Below are 23,004 nucleotides of genomic sequence, written 5' to 3'. Positions count from 1 at the left end.
TGTTTCAGTTTCTGCAGCACTATCCTAAACGTATGTAACAGATATCGTGCCGCTCGTATCACATGCTGGAGATGAATAAATCACCGCGTGCATTTCACAACCGACAGTAAAGACACAACAGTCCAGCATCCCACGAGCATAGTTCAGGGAAACCAGGTGGAAACCCCCACACGGGTTTCAAGGTTTTGATAGTACTTCCCGATCGCTCGGTATCGGACCAAGGTCGACAGAAGGCGCACAGTTGACAGTTGCATTTGAAATTTACGATGGTGTTTGCACAATCAAGTTTTATTTCACCTGTAATATTAACACGCGCTCTTATCGGATGCTGAAACATCAAACAGCAGAAAAACATTGGGAAAAACTATTCGACTGCGTTTGCCGATAATTTTAACCATAACAGCACACAGCGCAACCCACTATCCTCCATACCACTTCCTCCATCAGCGGCTCATCAGTTGGCAGAACGCTGATTACCTGAGTCCAAAACCAATCGCGCTAAGCAGAACAACAAACATTCGGCACAGTTAGCGCTGTCGAACAAGATCAGCGACAAGCAAAAGCCGCGCGATCGCTTCCATCTCGTTCACCGGCTGCACCGCCATCGCCGTGGCGGCTAAATTCATACTCGATCGATCGGTAGTTCCGTACAAGTGCACATTCCGCGGGAAGGTCAATCGAATTGTTATCGATTGCTACGCGCGTAGAATGCGTGGGCACGAGCCTGGGAGCCCCGTGTGCTTTGGCCGATAACGCGTCCGACCCGTGGATGTTACTTTGATCGTGATCGTGGTGTTTTTTGGCGCACTCTTGTGTACATAATATATTCGCAACGGACGGTGATCTTCACAAAAATCTTTTTGGGGCCGCCGCCGCAGTCCTGCGACCGGTCACTTTTCTTCCTTCTCTAGTCTGATACCGTTGCCGATCGTACAATCGCGCAATGAGAATAATTGATTGCTCCAACAAGAGTGCACAAAAGTTGATGAACAAACAGGAGACCAAATTCAACTTGCCAGTGAGGATATTATTGTTGCGCTCGAGATTCAGTGATATTCGATCAGTGGGGCGGAAAGCAGTGCCCGAACATCGGGAATACCGAGAACCTACCGGAAGAAGACCACAAGTGATAGTTCTATTAACCCAGTAAGAGTGAAACTAGGAAAAACGATTTGCCACACATGGAAGCCAAGTAAGTCCCCTGCTAGATTCACCGCGACGGGGACCTACGCCAAGGTCGTAACGAACAAGGGAAGACGTTAAGGATATGCCATAACTGGTGCAAAAAATATGTGACAGCTCAATTGAGTATAAATAAGCTAATTAGGAGCGTTGGAGTACGCTCCACGCGTTGTGACATATGTGTATTGATTAACCGAGACAGATACGACGGAACGGACGATCCCCGTAACAGGATGTACATTTTTGGAAAACGCGATGTGCGCGGGGTTTATGTAACGGTTCACTTGGAGGTTGCGATGGATAAAACAATGTTGGACACAACTGAGATCAGACGAATGCATGAATTTTGGTTGTTTTGAATCTGCTTTACGACGATTATCCGCTGGTCCCCGGAGGTATCTGTATGGACTTCGTGGGTTGTAAACAGTTATGTTATTGCTCATACAATAACGTCTCGGATGATTTTACAGCCAACTATAAGTTTTGCATCTGAAATCACGTACAGATAATCGACGCGACACACAACGAATGAATTACGATAGATTGCTCCCACGAGATTGGAGGGAAGCTCCATTCGGATCCAGATATTAAACGATTATAAACATCACAAGGAAAATATTATGAAGAGAAAACGCTCATAAAAAGTCTGAGAAACTAGCAATTTCAACGTGATTTCTCATCGTGAAATTTGTCGCGAAAATTAACGCTTGAAGGTATGACTAGTTAATCACGAAACTGAACTGCTACAGAAGTATCACGTGACAGCGATTTCTGTGGAATATTTCGCTCTGTAAACTCCTTTTAGTGAGATATCTTCTTCTCCTTAGATAACGTTCCTAGAGAACCATCGTTATCTCAACGTACCAAAGTAATTGTAAAATTAGTACTAAGTTTAGATTTTAAAAAACGCGCCCTAATTGTATTTTGATTATTATTTCTAAAACACTTGTGTGTCAGTACAAACCGGGTGAATTTTCTTTGTCTTTTTTTTACTTTGACTTTCTTTGACGACTTTGAAATTCATTTTCTCGACATTTTATTTTTATTATATCTCTGAATTGCCGAACTCTGTAACTCTGTAATGTCTGTAACTTTTTATGGGGGAAAATTGTTTTTTCGAATCATCGGTTAACTTGGGAAAATCATATCTCAGAAATGAAAAAAAAGCATCTCTCATATCGAGATATGCTATGTAAAAAATCCTCAGCTTTCAAGAAAAAATATAAAAAATATAGCGCCCTCTAGTCCAAAGTCATGAATACAATAGAAAACGTCTACAATCAATAATTACGAAAGTAAGATCCATATTTTTTGCTAGTTCAATAAGACTAGCTCATAGGCTTCAATTTGATATGTTGATCATCGAAATCGGTTAAGTGGTTCAAAAGTTATGAATTTTTGAAAAAAGTCCTTTTTAGGAAATGTGGAAAAAATGATTTTTCGGACCACCCTAAAATGGAAATAGGCAACCTTATAAAAAAATGAAAAATACAGGTCTAATGTTTTGCGATAAAGAACAAAATTACCACTTTTGACGAAAATCTGAGGACCACTATATCGGTTTGCCATGGAATAGCTGTATCAATATAAATCTTATAAATCTTTATAAATCTTTCTTATGCCCATTTAAGATAATTTTCGTAGACAAACATGATCAGTTCTCAGTAGAGAAAAAGGTCTGAAAAAATTGAAGTGAAATTAATATCAATTAGTGGTGAAACGGACAGTAGCTATCCGATACCGGCTTTTTATTTGCGAATACGAAACTGGATGACACTGCATGAAGCGCATGAAGCGAATAAAGGATTACATTTTAGAAGAAATAAACACATGTTTGCATAAAAATAATGAACTATGAATAAATCTCCCGTGTCCGTGGATATCCTTTAATAGAGATTCAAGTTTTCTGCAAGTAATCTTCAACAGGGTTTTTTTCTGATAAGGATTCAACTACTTAGGAGAAGATCAGAATTACTTAATTGAAACCCTTTTAGATCCGAGGATCAAGTCAGACAATTTAAGAGTTCTTGAAACGTAAACAGTCTTGCTGGCAATGTTATTGGAGTACATAAAATATCTTGCGACGAATTTTCTGAGAGTAACAGCTCATCGTCATCTTCAAGACATGTAAATGAAACAAAAGAGACGAAACTGAATCATACCTTATACACGAAACTCACGACACGAAATGTGAATCACGTTTGCATTCGAATCTAAATTTGGTGGCCATTGAAATCTAAGCCGTCAATCGAGGGCAAAGATTGCTAGAGTTTACCTTTCAGCTCCTTGCAGTAGTATTCAGCGAAGACTGTTCTCTGAAGTTAGCCTGGTTTACGAAGCAAAGCGTAATCGGTTGTCATCATCAACTTCTGGAAATTTATTGACGTGAGACTACGTTTAACCGGAATATATGGGGGTGAAATGAAATCCTAAACACAGAACAGGCAGGAAAAAATGAAAGATTTCGATTGTTTATATCTCGAACATTTCTTAATAGATCGGAAAGATGTTTGCATCAATTGATAGGAATTATTTCTACGCGTCTATCACAATTAATAAAATGTTATCTTTTATGAGATAAACAATTGAATAACTGTAAAATGTGAAGCGTTATCTAAACGCCCTAATTACCAAGTTTTGATTGCCCGATTTACGGTTTCTCCAACACAGACTTAAAAATCGATGTACCTGTGAAAAACCGCTATGCAAAGATACTTGCAAGTAGGGGGTATTTTTGTTCCCTCCGAGCTGTGTTTCCCTAACACGGACTCCAAAACCAATGTACCTGGGGGAATCCGCTTTGCGAATATATACAAGCTGCGAGTACTTTTGTGCTCGCTTGTCATTGTGCAGACCGAAATATGTTTCTATAAAACGTACTTCTAAACTGAGAAGCCTGGGAAAATCGTCATTTCAGATACTAGAGGTGAATGAAGTTTCGCGGTTCGACAATTACGTAAACATGAGAGATGCAAAAATTTCAGAGGGAAATGTAAAATACAATGATCGTTTGACAATTCTTCCCTTCACCTGTTTGGTAGTCCAGGCATCATACCAAACGTAAAAGGACGATCATCAAATTTACTTGTAACGAAGAACACAGTACATGAATTGATCTTACATAGCAACTGTTCAATCTTTTTACTTACAAAGCAAATATGTTGAATTCAATTGAAATCGAAAATTGTTTCATTCGATCGATAATTTTATCAATACAACACAAATGCTCACTAAGACAATGGTAGTTCCACGTCAACCCTGCAGTTATATCATATATATAACCACCCATTTTTTTTTTTGTGTAACTTTGAGTATAAATTAATGTTATGAGTAAATATTAATTGAATTTGAAAACAAAAACCTGGCATTTCAGTAATCAAACCTTATTTTTAACTATAGATAAATGAGCAAAATCATTGCTATGCTAGCTTGCCAATGAGTTATTTTGTTATGATTTATGTTGTTTTTTTATCTTTGCTTATTTTTTGTCGGCCTATTTCCGCCACTTCAGTACCAATCATCGACATCAGGGAGGCGACTCATAAGCCGGGTCAACTTCTTTTACTTTCCTGTCGGAGCAAGACGTAACCAGAGATTTTTCATCTCAGAAAATCGCAGCGACTCCAGCTGGGAAACCAGGCCTACCGGATTGTGAGGCTGTTATGCTAACCACACTACCACTGGCGCCGTCCGTTATTTCTGTTGTATTAATGAGAAATTGTGGAAATTTTGGAAATTCCTCTGAATTTTGTTCTTGGAACATGTTCAAAGTTATGCAAAAAGTTCAAAAAAATGCCGTAATAATACTAACTGGAAAGACCGCCCAAGAATATCAGGTTGAAGGTATGCGTATTTCATAAGGGAAATTGTCGTGGACTGTAATATGAAACAATCCGTACATTGCTTTTCCACAAGCTCCTTTTTATCAAAAAATTAAATTGAGATCCAAAATGAAAACTACTAATGCTACACCATTTTACGGTACTCATTTGTTTGCAAACTTACTAAACATACTCCAAAAACTATTTCTGTATTGTTTGTATTTATATCTTAAAAAGTTACGTTATGTCGAGGTTGCCTTATATCGAGGTATGACTGTATTCTTTGAAAACTGCTCGTGTTTGATTGTGCAGCACGAGTAATATGTTAACAGTTTGTATTAAGATGAAAAAAGATTTTTTTTAATATCGCTACGTTTAACCCACATGTTTTCAAATGTTTTCAACGTGAATCCTAAACATATAATTTTACCATAATGATGTATTTAGAAAAGTTGTTGGAAATTATGGGCAAATTCATAAAATTTCATGAACATGACGGTATAACACGACAAACATATTAAAAAGGCATATTCACTATAAAAAACAATTGATTACAAATATTTTTTTTAAATATCTCGATAATGGCATTGAGAAGGAGATTGATAATGAGTTTTTTTTTTCTTTTTCTGAATTTTCTACATGACTTCTATTTTATATGTTTTTTTTTTAATTATTCAAAAATACATGTTTTAGTTAATGAAAAATAATGTTTTTTTTCATAAATTTTTTTAATATTTTTTTTCTCACTGTATATTTTCTTCACATTTTAACATCAATACTCTATAACTCTTTCTAAGACACTATTTCATACGACTCGCGACTCATTTCTCTAACTAAAATCGATACGCTCTATTCGAAAGTTACACTCGAGCCGAAAACATTTCCAATTGCTGTGGAACACTCATATTTCCTCCAACCCAAACGAAATACAAACTTTCATCCGAATTAAAAATACTCATGTTTTGTCATTTGTCGATTTCATTTGGAATTGCTCTATTTCAATAATAATTTAAACAAATTTGGAAGAAAAAAACGCTTAAATTTATCCCATTTAGCATAATAAAAGACCACTTTGCCCCCAACAGAGGACCATTTTACCTCCAGGTCAAGAACAACAATTAGTTTAGCTTCTTCGAGAAACGCGGATTGAAGCGGCATGTGGACGATATTTCTTAGGGTGACCACTCTGCCCCCACTTTCCCTACCATTTTGATTTAAAAAATTAGTGACGCTGATATCGGTCAAATACGTCAATGCGGCATTGTCACGGATACATAAAATGCGTAAATTCCATAATAATAACGCGCTCAGATTTGTTTATTCACAATATTGCGAAGAAGGTGAATAAGAGAATAGATAATCTTCAGATAATTTTACCTATACACTCACAAACCATTGCTGCTTCTTTCCAATTCACGTTAGGTTCTGTTCCTTCAGAATAAACCACTCGTTTAGATCTTTAGTGTTATCTACCCCCAACCCCCATTACTTTTGTTCTTGCCATTAAGTTGAATAGATATGGCGTGGTATCTAAGGGTGGGTTTAGACTAGTGATATATTCATGTGATGAAATATGATGATATTTATAGAAATCGCATCCACCGTTTACACTAGCGCGAACTTATATGAAATATGAATATATTCATATTTTTGGTGAATTTATTCACCTGAAGTGGAACTGCATCCAACTTCAGTGATTTCTCACCAGTGAGAAATTCCCCAGCGTTTACATATGCCTGAATTTATTCTATTCATCCTATACATTTATACCTCGAAGAAGTGTATCATATATATTCTCACCCGTTTACATCTATTTTTGGGTGAATAAATCCATCTATAGCTATAGATCTCCCTAATGTAAACCCGCCATAAACGAACGAAACGAATGTATTCATACGTTAGACGAATATCTTGTCGATAAAAACATTACAAATTACATCTTCAAGCTTGTCAGTTCATAATAACAGCTCTCTGTGTATCACCGTTGCATCACTGTAGATATTCGAATGTCCTATTTTTAGATATTGTCGGAATAGCTGGAGTTAATAAGCCGGCTTAAACATTTGAATTATTGGGATGCATGACTTGCGAAATAGAAGAGAGTTTGCTCGAACAGTTGCCTTTATCGAGATTTGGCAAAATGATCCCAAGCTGATGGTGGTTTCCAGTTTTTGTGTTCATTTGAGTATAGTGGGATTGCTCCAAGTCATGGTAACAACAAAAAAGGTTACATTCGTTTTGGGAACAGATTGACCGCTAGGTATAGCACTTATTACATCCAAAAGCCAGGTTTCATTTTGTGGGAATAGTAATTCAATTATTGTTCAATTTTATCATTCTTATTTTGAAGCTTTGTAAAACGGTACCTGTTGCTACTCATGAATGTTATACGGTAAATTCTTCAGAAGCCTTCAACGCTCGCATTCCAGCAAATTTTACCTTGTGCGGCCAATGAACAATGATCTCAATGTTTGTCAGAAATGATTCTCTCTTCGTTCCACATTTCCAGTGTCAATCGCTTTCCAGTTTGCACACAGGCAGAAAGTCATCTCCGCAAGTAAAAGGCTTGGAGAGGCTAAAGAGATTGTGGTTCAATAACGCAACCTCATTCACATTCACGCGAACTCAGAACATATGAAACACAAATCTCTGGCGCACTTCCGTTATCGATCGAAACAACGCCAATTGGATTTTGCTCCACTTGGATTTTGCTCCACTTGGATTAACACTTGGATTTTGCTCCACGATAATGCGTTAGCTAATCGATCGATCATTGTGAACGAACTTTTGACCTAAAATGGCACGTATGTAATTGAACCAGCACCGTGCTCTTCAGATATGGCCCCGTGTGACTTTTTCCTTTCTCCGAAACTCAAATTACCGCTTCGTGGGACCCGTTTTGGCTGCGCTGATCACATAAAAGCGAACTCGCTGCGTGAACTGAAATCAATTCCTAAATACTGCTATAGAAAGTATTTCGATGACTGGATTATTTGTTGGTAAAGTGTATTGCTTCAGAAGGGGCCAGTACTCCCAAAACTCCGGAACATTTTCAGTAAGGAGGAAGGAGGCATTCTGTCTTGATGAGTGATGCTCTGGAACCTTGGTACTGAGAAAAAGCGTCACTTTGGAACGTGTTGGTAGACGGTCGGAGTTTGTCCGGAGGACAACTGAAGATGATGTAGCATTGCTCAAGGTGCGATTGACGAGATCAGTAAGAGGTCTTCTCTCTCTACTACTTTCCATTCACTCTAGCACTCACTTCTCATTTTCACAATTCTCTCTTTTCTAGATTTTCAGCTTCCCACAACTTATCTTTCAATCACTTCTCAATGGCTTTTCCTTCCAACGTCTTAACTTGCTAATTCTTTCCTGGCTCCGGACTAAGTCAATCCAACATCTCCTTCCAGGTGACCTTCTTACCTCTCATTCAGCTCCTTTTTTTCCTCCCATTCCTCTCATTTCTTCCGGAAGGACATTTATCAATTCTGACTGATGTCTTTTCCGACTGATGTTGAACCACGTCGGCCTGATGTCATATAGCTATTCAATCAAAGTGTTTACATTTAACGACAATTAGACCAGTCACAACAATACAAAATTTTACTTACACACTAAACAGAAAATATTTGACACGGGCAACCTATTGCGACCGACGATTATTATTCAGTAAGTAACAACGCATAAATGGTTGCTGACGGGCCTCCACCCTAATGACACGCTTCATCTGTTGATCAGTAGCACGAAACCGACGCACGTTACGTTACCATAAACTAGGTGCCCTCCCATCGGGTCTCCATCCGAGAACTTCGGTATACCAGACCAGCGCACTTCTTGGGCGGCCGGAACCTTGACATTCTCCTTCCGCAGCTCTTTCGCCAGAATACCCACGCATGCTGGTTCGAATAGAGTCCGCATATTCCAGGTACCAAATTATTCGTTGCTACGCATTCAACGGAATGTAATATGTATGCTCAGCATGCAAACAAACATGTTTTGTTCGAAAACATTTGAGCTATTTTGAAAAAAAAAACGTTTTGGGATAATCACAGTTTGAACGCATGATTGACGTAGTTACTAACAGATGAATATAAGAAAACATTGGAACACTGCTCTTATAACTAGTATTCTCGCGATGAATGTAGAGAAGCAATCTCGTTTTTTTATATCATAATTATTTAAAAATTCTGCATCTGAAATTTCAAGTTGATAATGAAAATAATTAGATTAGTAATGCAATCAAAATACTATTGGTTCGAGAAACTTGGTCGGTGAATTGAATTATTTTTCTCCCTCCGTGTCGGAACTATCATAGACTCGGAACAAGTCCAGAGCACCTCTTCCAGACATTTCATGAAATATGTTGCAAATCTACTTGTTTTTTCGACATCCTCTGAAACTACCAACGGTTTGACTATCATCGAAAACGTAAATACTATTTTTTTTGCTGCACCCAAAATTTATTTTTAGCACATGTTTTGTCGTCGAGATGACATTACATAAAATGAGCTCAAAAATAACAGAAAATGCGCTACTCCCCAATACAGAATTATCATTGGTATAAGATAGGGTTGGGGAAAAAGAAATGTCGTATTTCTGATCGAAATTTGACGCTTTATTTAACATACTTAAAATTATCCAATTTAAGGCAAATATGCGCCGTTTTGTTCGCAAACTTTTTGCCATTTAGAAGGCAACTTCATTATCCCTCCCTTATGAAACAACCCCTCCTTATTTGCAAAAAACTCAGACAGCCAGTTTTCGCAAGCCTCTTTTGAGGCCAACTTAGTATCACCAAGAGCGTTTTGCATGGACCGGAAGAGATGATAATCACTTGGAGCCAGGTCCAGACTATACGGTGGATGTAATAGGTAGCTTCTGGCGGGTCATCAAAGATGTGTGAGGCCGAGCGTTGTCCTGGTGGAAAACAACTCCATTCCTATTGATCATTTCTGGCCGCTTCTGGTCAATCGCCTGCTTCAAACGGTCAAGCTGCTCACAGTAGAGAACCGAGTTGAGGGTCTGGCCATAGCTGAGCAGCTCATAGTGGATGATTCCCTTCCAATCCCACCAAACACACAGCAAACCTTCCTGGCCGTCAATCCGGGCTTGGCGATGGTTTGGGCCGGCTCACCGCGCTTCGACCACGACTTTTTTCGCTTTAGGTTGTCGTACGTGATCCACTTTGCATCACCAGTCACCACCTTCAAAAATGGGTCGAGTTCGTTCCGTTTCAGCAGTGCATCGCAGGCGTTGATTCGGTCTAAAAGATTTTTTTGCGTCAACTCGTGTGGCACCCATACATCCAGCTTTTTTTGGAATCCAATCTTCTGCAAATGGTTCCAAACGGTTTTATGGTCTATACCCAGTTCCTGGCCAATCGAGCGAGTTCTCACAAGCCGGTCCACCTGGATGATTTCAACGATTTTATCGGTTTCCACGACGATTGGCCTACCAGTACGAGGTGTATCTTCGACAGCCACTACACCAGAACGAAATCGATCAAACCAACGCTGTGCTGTGCGAATTGTTACTGTATCGGGTCCATAAACTACATGATTTTTTTCGGCCGCCTTCATTGCAGTTTTACCTCGCAGATAGTAAAAAGTAAAATATGGCGAACTTCTTGCTTGGTGGACTCCATCTTTGACGCGCTCTAACTTGAGACTGAAAAGGACAATCACAACACTGTCAAAACGACACTTGTAGCATTGTCGTCTTTAAATAGCCGTATAGTATGACCCGATGCGATAAGTACAACACAAGATATGTTTAAGTGTTGCCATATATTGACAATATACGACATTTTTTTCCCCAACCCAATATTTATGCTTGAGCTAATATGAGTCAATATGAGTGAGCGAAACAGGAGACACATTGAAATGAAAGCATAAGAAAGCTTTTCGTATAGTTTTCCAAATACAGGGTCTTTAAGATTAAACGCTCACGCAACAAATTTTAATAACTTCCACAAAAGTGAACCGATTTTTATTTTTAAAAAGCGAAAATAAAGCTTATTTGAGGTCATTTTCGATGTGACCACCCCTTTTTTCGATAACGCGTTTTAAACGGTGAATTCTTCATGCACAACTGTAACATTACGACGTCGATGCTATTGAAAATCGAAGTTATTTCCCCTTTAAGCTCCTCCAAATTTTGTGGCTTATTAACATAGCAACGGTCCTTCACGTACCCCCAGAGAAAATAATCGACGTCGAGAAATGTTGATATTCTTACCATAAGAGGACAAAGTTTCATTAAGGCTTCGGTTGCTCGAGTAATATGATTTCACTAATAATATGCGTTCTTGTAAATTGTACATCAGACTGAACGAGTAGCCGAATAGTATCGTCCCGAAGTGGGGAATGCACTGTTACCATCGACGGAGCGAAAAAAAAATTATAAGGAGCTATTCGATTTTTTTTGCGTGAGCGTTTAATCTGAAAAAACCCTGTACATGGCCCAGACCGAGATGGATATAGATCTTTTTTATGCTCTCCTTTTTACTTTTAGAAAACACTCTCCAACTTAATTTCATAATATGGTGTAGGGGAAAAGGAGGAAATTTGGACCACCTAAACAAATCGCCTAATATTTCCAAACCAATACGGTCTGAATAAAACATGTCACATTGCATACTGAGATACACTTGTTTTCTCTCAATAAATAATGTTTAATCATTATATAAAGCTTCAATCTAACAAATATATCATAAAATAAAAGAGATGATTTTTGGACATTAAAATTTGATGCGGGGTGATTTGGACCGTCTGTGGGGTGATTTGGTCCAGTGTGTGTTTCATCGAAAAAAACATACTTATGTTTATGTAAAGTATTTTGGGATAATGTTACAATCAGTAACAATGTTTTGGGATCGATACCAGGTGTCTTGGCCTGATTCCAGACCAGAAAAGTTGGATTGACACCATCTCGAATTCTGCATGAATCTTTTCACTGTTGGTCGAGCATTTTCAAACACTTTTGATGCTTGGTCAAAGAAAATCCGTTCTCGATGGCCTACGTTGCTCTTTCAAGCTCCTTCTCCTTCCAACGTTGTCTGTCCATCCTCTTTTTGTAATTCAGCGGCATCTGGAATCAATTATACCAAAGAAAAGTAACAAACTTGTAGGACCAATTCACCCCACAGAAACGTGTCCATGTCACCCCACACAACATGCAAAAATTAAAATGCAATCAATTTCATTTATTGTTATCAAACTAACAGTTTCGCTACATCAAATTGTTCCTCTTCTGTAGGCGAACAGAACTTTACTACACAAAACACGAAAAGTTTGTTTAATTAGCGGGAAAACCTTAAAACCACGATCGGAAAACTCACATTTTTTGACGATCAAAGTGCTTGCTGTGTTCATGCTACCGTTTCCCTCTACTTGTGAAGTTTTACCAAAGTTTTTTTTACTTTAGGTACATACGGTTCAACAATAGAAGGAAATGACATTATAAAAAATCCAAGTTGACCGAAATTTTTGAGATAAAGGGGTGGTCCAAATCACCCCATATTACCAAATCACCCCGTGTTACCCTAATACTATCAGGCATTTACGCAACAGCACCAGTAGCTACGTGGATTGCGTGGTCGAGTAAAACAGCCTTCCATTCTAGCCGGCTAGCTTGGTTCGATCCCCGTTGACATAGTTTGGAATTTTTTTTTTGAGTGCCATCCCGAAAGAGATGAAAACAAAGAAAGAGATGTCTGCTCCCATACATACAAACATTTTAAAGCTTTTGAGACAGATAATTTTATTTGCTCATTTGACGCTTCAGGACACGAAAAGGCATCTTTTCTGCCGAAGATGAAATGTTTTCTGACAACGCTAGTTTAGGTGTACAGACGAAGCAACCTGCTGCTTACGTCAAGATATACGCACAAATGTTCATTGAAGCGATTGATTAACCGCATAAATTGACGTAAGCATTTTCCGAATGGAACAAGCATGTTTTACTTCACAAAATCTCGTAGGCCCTCTTTATAATTGATAATATTTTCTAACTAGACAGATTATTTCATTGGAAATGTGCACTTTTAGGCCAAAAAATCAAGAAACAAACGTTTTCTCAGCACTAATGTTGTTGGTAACCTATGCAAACCTTGGCAGTATATGTATGATACGATAATAATATAATAAGCTAATTGTCTATAAGGTTAGGTTCCGACATCTCTACAAATGCTCTTTAACATTTTTCATTGCCATCCCTTGAAAAGCATAATTCAATTGATATTGAACTTAAAACCAGAGAAAAGAAGATGTTCCGTTTACAGTCAGTCATTCAAATCAAAATCGATTCTGACCAGTGTTTACCATACAGACGTCAGATGTCACGAGAATGAATAATTGGATGCTAAAGAGATAGTCAAATATCAACAGCGCACTCTATTGGGAATAAGATTGCGTGTAATAGGAACCAACTAAGCGACTAATTCGTGTGTACTTAACGCTCAACTGAAACGGAGTTCAAGACGAGAGCTGGGAATAAGCCTTATATTTGTATCTGTTAATACAATCAGAGGACCGATTGTATTCACGGATTTGAAATTATCATAGCTTTTGATTCAATTTGAGCAGAGATCATACACCTCGAGGCGTACAGTCGATATCCACATCTCTTTCACGCTTCGTTTACTCGTAGTTTAAATGTGAAAACCATCTTTGTTTTCACTCATTTTCCTATTGAATTCACACTATAGGACAGTATTTATTCCTACTCTAACCATACTATAGGCGGAACAAACCGTGAGATGAACGGCTAAAAACGTAGACATGAAAAGCACGTCTTGCCGGTTCTCACGTCATCAAGAAAAAGTGATCTAAAAGCATACTACTATGGAATACTATGCACTTGGATAGTGACTATCTAATTTGCTGTCTGAAACTTCCTTTTTAATATAAAGACAAAATAGTTTGAATGGGTCCCTACTGATTTATCGCCTCGATATTTAGCTTATTGACACAATTCTATCTGGCGGGGGAAAATATAAATATTCTGAAAACTAGGTGATTCCGCAAAAAAAAAAATTTGATTCTCCCTGCTGCTTCCCACAGGTATTCAGTACTAACCATGACATAAGTAGCACAACATTACACTCCAAGACCAAACGAATGGAATTTATGTGCAATGAAATTTGTACGATCGCTATTTTTCCTGAATGGAGGTGTACGTTCTTGAGTATCTTTTATTATGCACAATGGAAGAGAAGAAACCATCAGTATTATCGTCTGTAATAACGTTCTGGTTTCGCTGCTAAAAATAACCACACATCCGCCTGTTCGGTCAATATCAATTACCAGACAGTATTTGCTGTTTCATGGTGACGAGTTCAAGCCCGCAAAAAAAATAACTCAAAAGTCGGAAGAAAAAACACTCACCATCGAGGTGAAGATTTCTTACAGGTGTTGAACGTACGATTGGTTAAATGCTTTGAGACATGCTCAAGGATAGACGCGGGTGTACGGAAAACGCCACGCTTCGCGTAGAATATTTATTGAAATTAGTAGGATTCGGATGCATGCGTTCATCCGCGCGAGTAGCATAATCAATAACAGCAGCGCGTGGCCGGGATGCGATTGAAGGTGTAGCGGGTAATAAAACGATCAATCGGTTATTTACTGGCGGATCGACCGACGCATTAAGAATGCAGCGAAATCAGTTAGACAGCGCGCAACATTCGACGTTGACCCTAGGGTTTAGGGGCGTTCGAACGGGTTGTCACACACTCAAAGGGGCGCGAAATTCTCTCCCAATAATTACTATTACGACTCACTGATACGATAAATACTTTGTTCGGTGCAAACAATTTGCGAAATCATCTCCAACATTTGAACAAGTCTCATTTCATACTTCCAGATACACCAGCAATCCCGAACTATACGATCACGTGAGCGTTCCGTTGAAGCGCGCGCTCAGCAGGGAGACCTCCGACCCGCGAAATCCGGAGCTAAGTGATGCCTTCTCCAACTATCGGGAGCTGAACAAGGGCAAAAATAAGCAATACGATGCGAGCAAATACAAAGATTTCCACGAGTTGCAGGCCGAGTTTAAGGAACTGCGCGTTAAAACCAAAAAGAAAAAGGATCCCAAAATGCGTAAAGATCAGCGGAACAAGAAGCGGAAAAAGCCGAAGTTGAATTTTGAGGGCGAGAAGTTCGCAGATCCAGACCCGTATCAGCTGGCGGTGAGGAAAACGCAATACGGCAAACCGAACAGGAAGTTTGTCTTCGAGGGGGAGAAATTTGCGGATCCCGATCCGTTCGGTTTGGCCATCAGGAAGCAGAGTCCGGACAGTGATCAGAGTGGGCATGATGTGAAGCAGGAGTTCATGAAACAGCTTCATCACGCCCACCCTGGATTGGTGCATGGGAGCACGGAGTATTACAACAAAGATTCATACATAGCTGACCTGGGGGGTTGCAATGATGATGAAGATGATGACGAAGAGGAAGATGAAAGTTTTGAACAGCAGGATAAGTGTTTCAATCGAGCCGGGCTGGCCCAGTTGACGGCGGTTAGTGTGAAAAACATTCTTCTGCTGGGGTATGGGATGACACTGGGCTTCCCAACCATCGTGATACCGGCGATTCAAGGCGGCGAAGGACGAGGTCCAAGCATCGAAAAAGATTTCACACTTAGCAAAGAGGAAATATCCTGGCTCAGCTCGATCAATCTGATTTGTGTCCCGCTGGGATGTTTGCTTTCCGGGGCGTTGGCCCAACCAATTGGGAGACGAAGAGCGATGCAGGTTCGTATATTTGGCGATGTGTACGTAATCGATTGTTTCAGTTCGGTATAATTGCAGATTGTTAACATTCCCATGTTGATATCATGGCTCCTGTTCCACTTTGCCGCCGATGTGCACTTCCTGTATTGTGGACTCGCCTTGGCTGGATTCAGTGGTGGTCTCAGCGAAGCCCCCGTAAGTATTGACATGCTCTTCTTACTAATCAACTGTTTGATCTCAGACATCCAATGAATATGACTGTCACATTTGCTTGTTGAGGAAATGAAATACAGGTCGGACTCGATTATCCGGAGACTCGATTATCCGGGATTCGATTAATTTTAGACCCGATTATCCGGAGTATTTAATTTTTGATTTTCGGAAATTTTGAATAATTTGTATAATAATTCCATATTGAACAGCTAATGTGGGTATCAAATGAAAGGGCTTGACTAGTAGAACACAGTTATTTATGAAAAATGCAAATCCAAGATGGCGGCCACTACATAATGGCAGATTACATATCTTCTCAGAACCCCATCAAAATGGATATCAAATGAAAGGAATTGACTAGTAGAACACAGTTATTTATAAAAAATGTAAATCCAAAATGGCCGCCACCACAATATGGCGCCATATATATTTTTTCACAATCCCATCAATATTGGTATCAAATGAAATGATTTGACTAATAGTATTCTATTACGTCATCATTATATCACATCATCAAAATATTCCAAAGAAAGTTAGGGAAGAAATAAAAATTTAAAAAAAGTTGAATGGCTTTATTGTAGAGAAGTATACTAATCATACAGATAATTTACTAAAAACTAGAAAATAAAATAAGTAAAAAAAACTGTTATACGGTTTTATGTATTAAAAGCTAGAAAATAATTAGACATGTAGCAGTTACTGAAACAACTAACTGTCAATAATGGAAATCCAACGTTTATTTCTTACCTAATTTTCTTCGGAATATTTTTATGATGTACTGTATTCTATTAGTCGTATCATTTAATTTGATACCGATATTGAGGAGATTGCAAAAAATACATTTTGTGGCGACGACCTTTCCGAATGTATGTTGTTCATAATGTAGTGTATCAAGCCATTCAGCCATTTTTTAGCGGCGGCCAAATTGAATTTTTCAAGATCATGGAATACGCAATTTTATAATGGCAGTAGAATTAAAGGTATATTCCTACTTTCAGATCAATCAGTGATCAGGAACGGGGACAAATTTCAATTAATGTGGGACAATCCTACAAACACTCAAACATACATACAAACAGGACAAGCTTAATGAAACTATTCGAAAAGTAACTAGTTATTTGGGGGCTGCGGCCATCTTGAATTTGGATTTTTCATAATCTACTGTGTTCTACCAGTTAAACCTTTTCATTTGATACTCATATTGATGGGGTTGTGAAAAAAATATATATGGCGCCATCTTGTGGTGGCGGCATTTTGGATTTGGATTTTTAATAAATAACTGTGTTCTACTAGTCAGTCACTTTCGTTTGATACCCACATTGAAGCGGCCTCCATCCTTGATTTACATTTTTCATAAATAACTGTGTTCTACTGGTCAAGCCCTTTCATTTGATACCCATATTGATGAAGTTTTGGGAAAACCCATATTGATGGGATTTTGAGAAAATGTGTACATAATCCGCCATTTTGTACCGGCCGCCATCTTGGATTTTCAAGATCATGAAACACGCAGTTTTACAATGACACCAGATGTGTTCCAAATTTCAGATCAAACGGTCAACAGGAAGGGGGTGAAATTTCTATTAATGTGGTATAGCGCTACAGACAAAGTTACATAGTTACAAAGTCACAAACATACAATACAGCCAGACAAAACCGTTTAATAAATAAGTACAAATCATAATTATATTACGTTTACCGAGAGAAAATTCGTTTTTTTTGACGTAGGACTACGTCTTTCATTTCTGTACCGGGGTGTAAGTTCAACTCTGGAGTCGGACATTGTCCCGTAGATGGGCAGCATCGCGCCCGAAACCGGTCGACATTTAAGGTAATTTTCAAACCGTTTAAATAGTAAGAACAATAAGTGTTTGTCTTGTCTCGCGTCGCGTCTTAGTGAATGTCGTGAAGTTCTTACGTTGCACATCAAATCGAAATAAAAAGTTTTTCCTTCTAGCATGGATTTAGAGTTAGACGCATTGATACCCAGCCCAATCTGACCAGCTTCGTGTTTCAGCCGGGTATACAAGACGGCGAAACACTAAATGGTTTGTTGAAAATCGTGTCCTGCTTGTTGAAACCCGCTCTCCGCATATCACCTTCTAGCGCCATGTTGAAGAGCAGACAGGACAGTCCATCGCTTTGTCGATGCCCCCTTTGAGTCTCAAAGGATTTCGACAGATCACCTGAGATCCGCATACTACACCGCACATCTTTCATTGTAGCCTGAATCAGTCTTGTCGGCTTTCGAGGAAAGGCGTGTTTGTCTTTGATTCTCATAGACACGAAGATGTGGTGCGTAGGGACTTGATACACGCGGCACTTTTGGAGAATCTGCCGCAGTGTAAAAATCTGGTCCATCGTCGAGTAACCGGGCAAGAATCCGGCCTGATAACTTCTCACAAATTTATTTACTATTGGCGACAAAAGACGGAAGAGGATCTGGGACAGAATTTTGTAGATACCATTCAGGATCGTGATTGCACGGTAGTTCCCACAATCCAGCTTCTCACCTTCATTGTAGATGAGACGGATTACCCCTTCTTTCCATTTCTCCAGTAGCTGTTACGTGTCCCAGATTCAGGCTATCAACCGGTGTATACACTCTACTAGTTTTCCCGGGCCTCCCTTGAAAAGATTCGCTTCGAAACCATCCCAACTAGCTGCTTTATGGTTCATTAGCTGATTTATAGCCTCCGTAACTTCACCCATCGTCGGAGGTGATATGTCGTCGTTGTTCACTGCACCGGTGTAGTCCTCATCAACGCCGTCTTGGTCTCCTGCCTGCGCGCCGTTCAGGTGTTCATTGGAGTTCTGCATCCATCTTCCGATCACCTCGCGTTCGTTCGTCAAAATGCCTCCTTCCTTGTTCCTGCACATTTCGGCCCGTGGGAGAGAGCCTTGGTGCGAGGCGTTTAGTTTCTTGAAGAACTTCCGTGATTCTCGAAGACGATAAAGCTACTCCATCCTCTTACACCCTTTCTCTTACAGGCGGCGCTTTTCCCCCGAAAGAGATATTTTCATTTCAGCCGGATTCGTTTCACATTTTGTCGAGTTGCTCGTTGCAGCATGCATTCTTCTCGCACAGAAGCGCTCGACATTCGTTGTCAAACCATTCGTTCCGTTGTCCTCGTTGTTCATACCCGATGATGGTCTTTGCTGTATTGCTAATTGCTGCTTTCAGGGTGTTCCAGCATTCATCGAGGGGAACAGCCTCCAGTTCGTCAACCCCTGGTAACGAAGCTTCATGAAGCTGCGAGTATGTTGCAGCAACGTTTGGCTCCTGCAGTCGTTGTAGGTGGTACCGTGGTGAACGCTGATGTCTTATGTATTTGACGACTGACAGTTTAGAACGCAGTTTGATGGTCAGGTAGAGGTCCGAATCAATCTTAGCACCACGATAGGTTCTGGCTTTGATGATATCTGAAAAGTGCCGACCGTCGATCAAAACGTGGTCAATTTGTGTTTCCGTTCCCTGAAGTGATCTCCAGGTGTAACGTTATTGGAGGTTGTGCTGGAAAGAAATTGCTACGTATGGCCATGTTCTTAGATGCAGCAAATCCGATAAGTCTTGAGCCGTTTCCGTCGGTTCACGGATGGGTGCTGAACCTGCCAACTACCGGTCTGAACTCCTCCTCTTTGGCCAACCTGAGCGTTCAAATCACCGATGACGATTTTGATAATTCTTCTTTATCGCCATCGATGCTAACTAGATGAGTCAGTCAATCACCCGTTTCTGCATCTTCCCCATCACGATGAATGCTGGTAGATGGTATAACCACCTCGAAACGATCGCACCATCAAAACATTCCAGCACACCTCCTGCAGCGCTACGATGTACAAATTGGGAGCTCTCAATCTTAGGTACTCGCAAGAATGTTAAGAGACTTGCAGTTCCATGTCCCGAGTTTCCAAGCTCTAGTCCGTGTTTATTGCGTGGGTCTAGTCCGAGTGGCTTTTTTAGTGAATTTTCCTATGCGTTTCACTTTTAGGATGGCCTGCAAGGCCTGCGCCAACCCCAAGTCTCGCCGGAGAATTTTCGTGCACAGCTCTGTTTACGGTACCCGCTGGTACGAGGACAGTAATCAGCCACCCCTTACATGGGGAACAGACGCTGTTTTGAACCGCACACCCATGGTGAACAAACACTCGGATAGGCCCTCTTCTCTGTCAGCATATGACCAAAATCCCACCGGGGTTGGTTATCCGATCTTCACTCTGGTTACTCGTACCCCAGTTGGCACTAAGGACTAAGGACTAAGGACTACGAATGGGGTCTATTTTATATCTGCAGCTACGCGAAGTACCGATGATACGCTTATTCCAGTGGTTTACAATAAATCTCTGTATCCAGTACAGAGAGTACACATTTAAACAACTAACGAACCTATCGAAAAAGGCCAGAATCAAACTCACATACACCCAATATTATGAATCGCATTTGATAGACGAAAGCAATCATTAAAACGCGATCATCTTAAGAATCAAACACAAATGACTCATCTATCCCAATTCATCTGTTCCAGGTCCTCACATACGTGGCGGAGATAACCCAACCACGCTTCCGGGGAATGCTTGCAACGACCGGCTCCACTTGCGTCATTATTGGCGTACTGATCCAATTCCTACTGGGCAGTTTCCTGCGCTGGAGAACTGTCGCATTGTGTAGTGCTTGCATTCCAGTTATATCGTTCCTGTTGTTGTTTCTCATCCCGGAAAGTCCCGTCTGGCTGGCTGGAACAGGTAAACACACACAGGCTCGGCAAGCACTGGCATGGCTTCGTGGTTGGGTTACCGAGAAAGAGGTTGAGAACGAGTTCTACGAGATGCAAAGGTACATGCAGAAAACTGCGGAACGTGAGAAAAATTACTCGGACATCGAACGGGTGAAATTGTACGCATCGCGATCGTTCCTGCAACCGTTCGCCATTATCGCACTTTGTTTCTTTGTCGGTCATTTCTCCGGAATGACAACGCTTCAAACATACGCCGTACAGGTAATTAAATTGTTACTCTACAGAACAAAGTCACACTTCATTTGTTTTTTTTTTTTCAGATTTTCCATACCCTGAAGGCTCCGATCGATAAGTATTATGCAACCGTTCTGCTGGGTGTTGCCGAGTTAATTGGTACCTTGTTCTGCGTTTGCCTCGTCCACTACAGCGGAAAACGACCACTCGTATTTATATCGACAGTCGGATGTGCGGTTTGTTTTTTCTCCGTCGCGAGCTACTCCTTCTTCTTACAGTCCATTCCTGGATCCTCAGTTAACAATGTTGTGGCCAACGTTTCCGCTATCAAAACAGATATCCGCGTGATACCTCTGAATCACACCGATACAATAATTGTTATGCCAGAAGAACAATTCGCAGCCCTCGCGGACAATCGAACCGTTGCCATGAATTATACACCGACCGCAGAATACAACTTCACCTCCGAGTGGGTTTACGACGATCAAAATTTCAATCCTTATTATTTGAATGGAACCTACGATGATGCACGGAACGGTACCATCCGATACGGCGAATACGCCAAATCTGCAATCCCTAGAGATGTATTGGTTAGAATTCCAAATGCCAACGAAAACAAATATTTGTGGTTACCTTTGACGCTGCTGCTTGGAAGTGCCTTCCTGACACACATGGGAATTCGTTTGATTCCGTGGCTGCTAATCGGTGAGCTGTTTGCTCCCTCGATCCGTAGTGGTGCATCCGGCATAGCCGGTGCCACCGGCTACATATTCGGCTTCTTGGCAAATAAGTTCTTCCTAAAAATGTTAGCCACCTTGACGCTACCGGGAACATTTTGGGTTTATTCCACCATCACATTCATTGGTGCTGCCATCCTGTACAAAGTGCTTCCTGAAACGGAAGGGAAAAGCCTTGTTGAGATCGAACAGTACTTTATGTCGACACGTAAACGCAGTATTCACGATTACGACCTTGAATCGTCACCTCCGAAACCTAAGCCACGGGGATTGGCAACGACCTTCACTTCTCCGCCTCCTCTACCGCCTCGGTCACATCCGCTAAAAGACGATCTTGGACGTATTCGGAAAATATCGCAGCAATTCAGTGTGCACTCAAACCATAGTTCGGAGAAAACGCCATCTCGCAAAACATCGAAAGATTCTGTCGTTACTAATGGAACGGCCAGAAAAATTTCAACCACTTCATCCAAGGGTTCTATACATTCCTATACACTTTCATCCTCAGCCCCCGACCCGACGACGGTGGAGTTCTACCGAAAGATATCCGCCAGTAAATATCCCACTTCTCTGTCCCCAATAACAGCATCTCCGGTTCACGCCAGAAAGACTAGTCCCCCTCAATTGGAAGCAACGATTCCGGAAGGAAACAATAATACAACCATTCAAGTACCTCAACGTCAGCGGAAAGTTTCCGACATGCATCGCATGAAACCACCGCACATAACCATTGCAGCACCACCTTCGAAACAAACCAATTCCAAGCGCAAACGACCGTTACCGAAAGATTTCAATGTAAATAGCTGGGATAGCAATAAGAAATTCGAAGAATTCCTGTCGAAACGACAAGAGACAATGGGCCACAAACCGGAGAGTGAGACTTTGCCGCAGCACTCGAGCAGCAATAGCGATCTCAAGCAGATAGATCAGATGGAGCAAGACGCTCGCCTTCTAACCATCGGGATGGGCAGACATAGACAGAATTCGGGAAGTTTAAACGCGTTGAACGAAATTCTAGGTCACGATAATCGAGCCTTCGTTGCCAGCCGGGTGGACATCGATGAAACTAAAATATAGCTCAGTTGTTAAATAACTAATGTTTAGGTTCATTTATGATGACATTTCCATTGAAAAATACGCGATAAATCAACATCAGAAACAGAATGATATTTGCAAACTTGAACTGAACAATCAATAGTTGAAATTCTGATTGCATAATCTTAAACCACCGCCGTAGTAAATACTCAGTGTTGAAATGACCATTTTGTGGGAGTACTCCTGCCAAAACCTCGAGACTCATGATGTGCTTTGAGGGCATACATCCCAACACAAAACTACTACTATTA

General features: G+C 40.4%; 1 protein-coding gene across 2 annotated transcripts; it reads left to right on the top strand.

Annotated features, from left to right (window-relative positions):
- The first annotated feature begins 384 nt into the window (after window positions 1–384).
- Window positions 385–22,735, top strand: LOC129779108 (facilitated trehalose transporter Tret1-like). 2 transcript variants are annotated; one of them, XM_055786378.1, is made up of 5 exons: window positions 385–1,192; window positions 14,868–15,759; window positions 15,817–15,933; window positions 20,478–20,948; window positions 21,008–22,735. In XM_055786378.1, the coding sequence occupies exons 1-5, from the start codon at window positions 1,182–1,184 to the stop codon at window positions 22,733–22,735; spliced, it is 3,219 nt and encodes a 1,072-aa protein (XP_055642353.1). In that variant the 5' UTR covers window positions 385–1,181. The 2 variants fall into 2 exon arrangements, with proteins under 2 accessions (XP_055642353.1, XP_055642354.1); XM_055786379.1 differs by lacking the exon at window positions 385–1,192 and adding an exon at window positions 1,229–1,895.
- Window positions 22,736–23,004: the final 269 nt, after the last annotated feature.

This window comes from Toxorhynchites rutilus, chromosome 3 (assembly GCF_029784135.1).
Source record: "Toxorhynchites rutilus septentrionalis strain SRP chromosome 3, ASM2978413v1, whole genome shotgun sequence".
Classification (NCBI taxonomy): domain Eukaryota; kingdom Metazoa; phylum Arthropoda; class Insecta; order Diptera; family Culicidae; genus Toxorhynchites; species Toxorhynchites rutilus.
This window is presented reverse-complemented; position numbering and strand designations above follow the sequence as displayed.

Coding starts and splice junctions, on each gene's coding strand:
- LOC129779108 (XM_055786378.1), top strand. Junction 15,934..20,477: donor GTGGTCTCAGCGAAGCCCCC/GTAAGTATTGAC, acceptor CATCTGTTCCAG/GTCCTCACATACGTGGCGGA. Junction 20,949..21,007: donor TTCAAACATACGCCGTACAG/GTAATTAAATTG, acceptor TTTTTTTTTCAG/ATTTTCCATACCCTGAAGGC.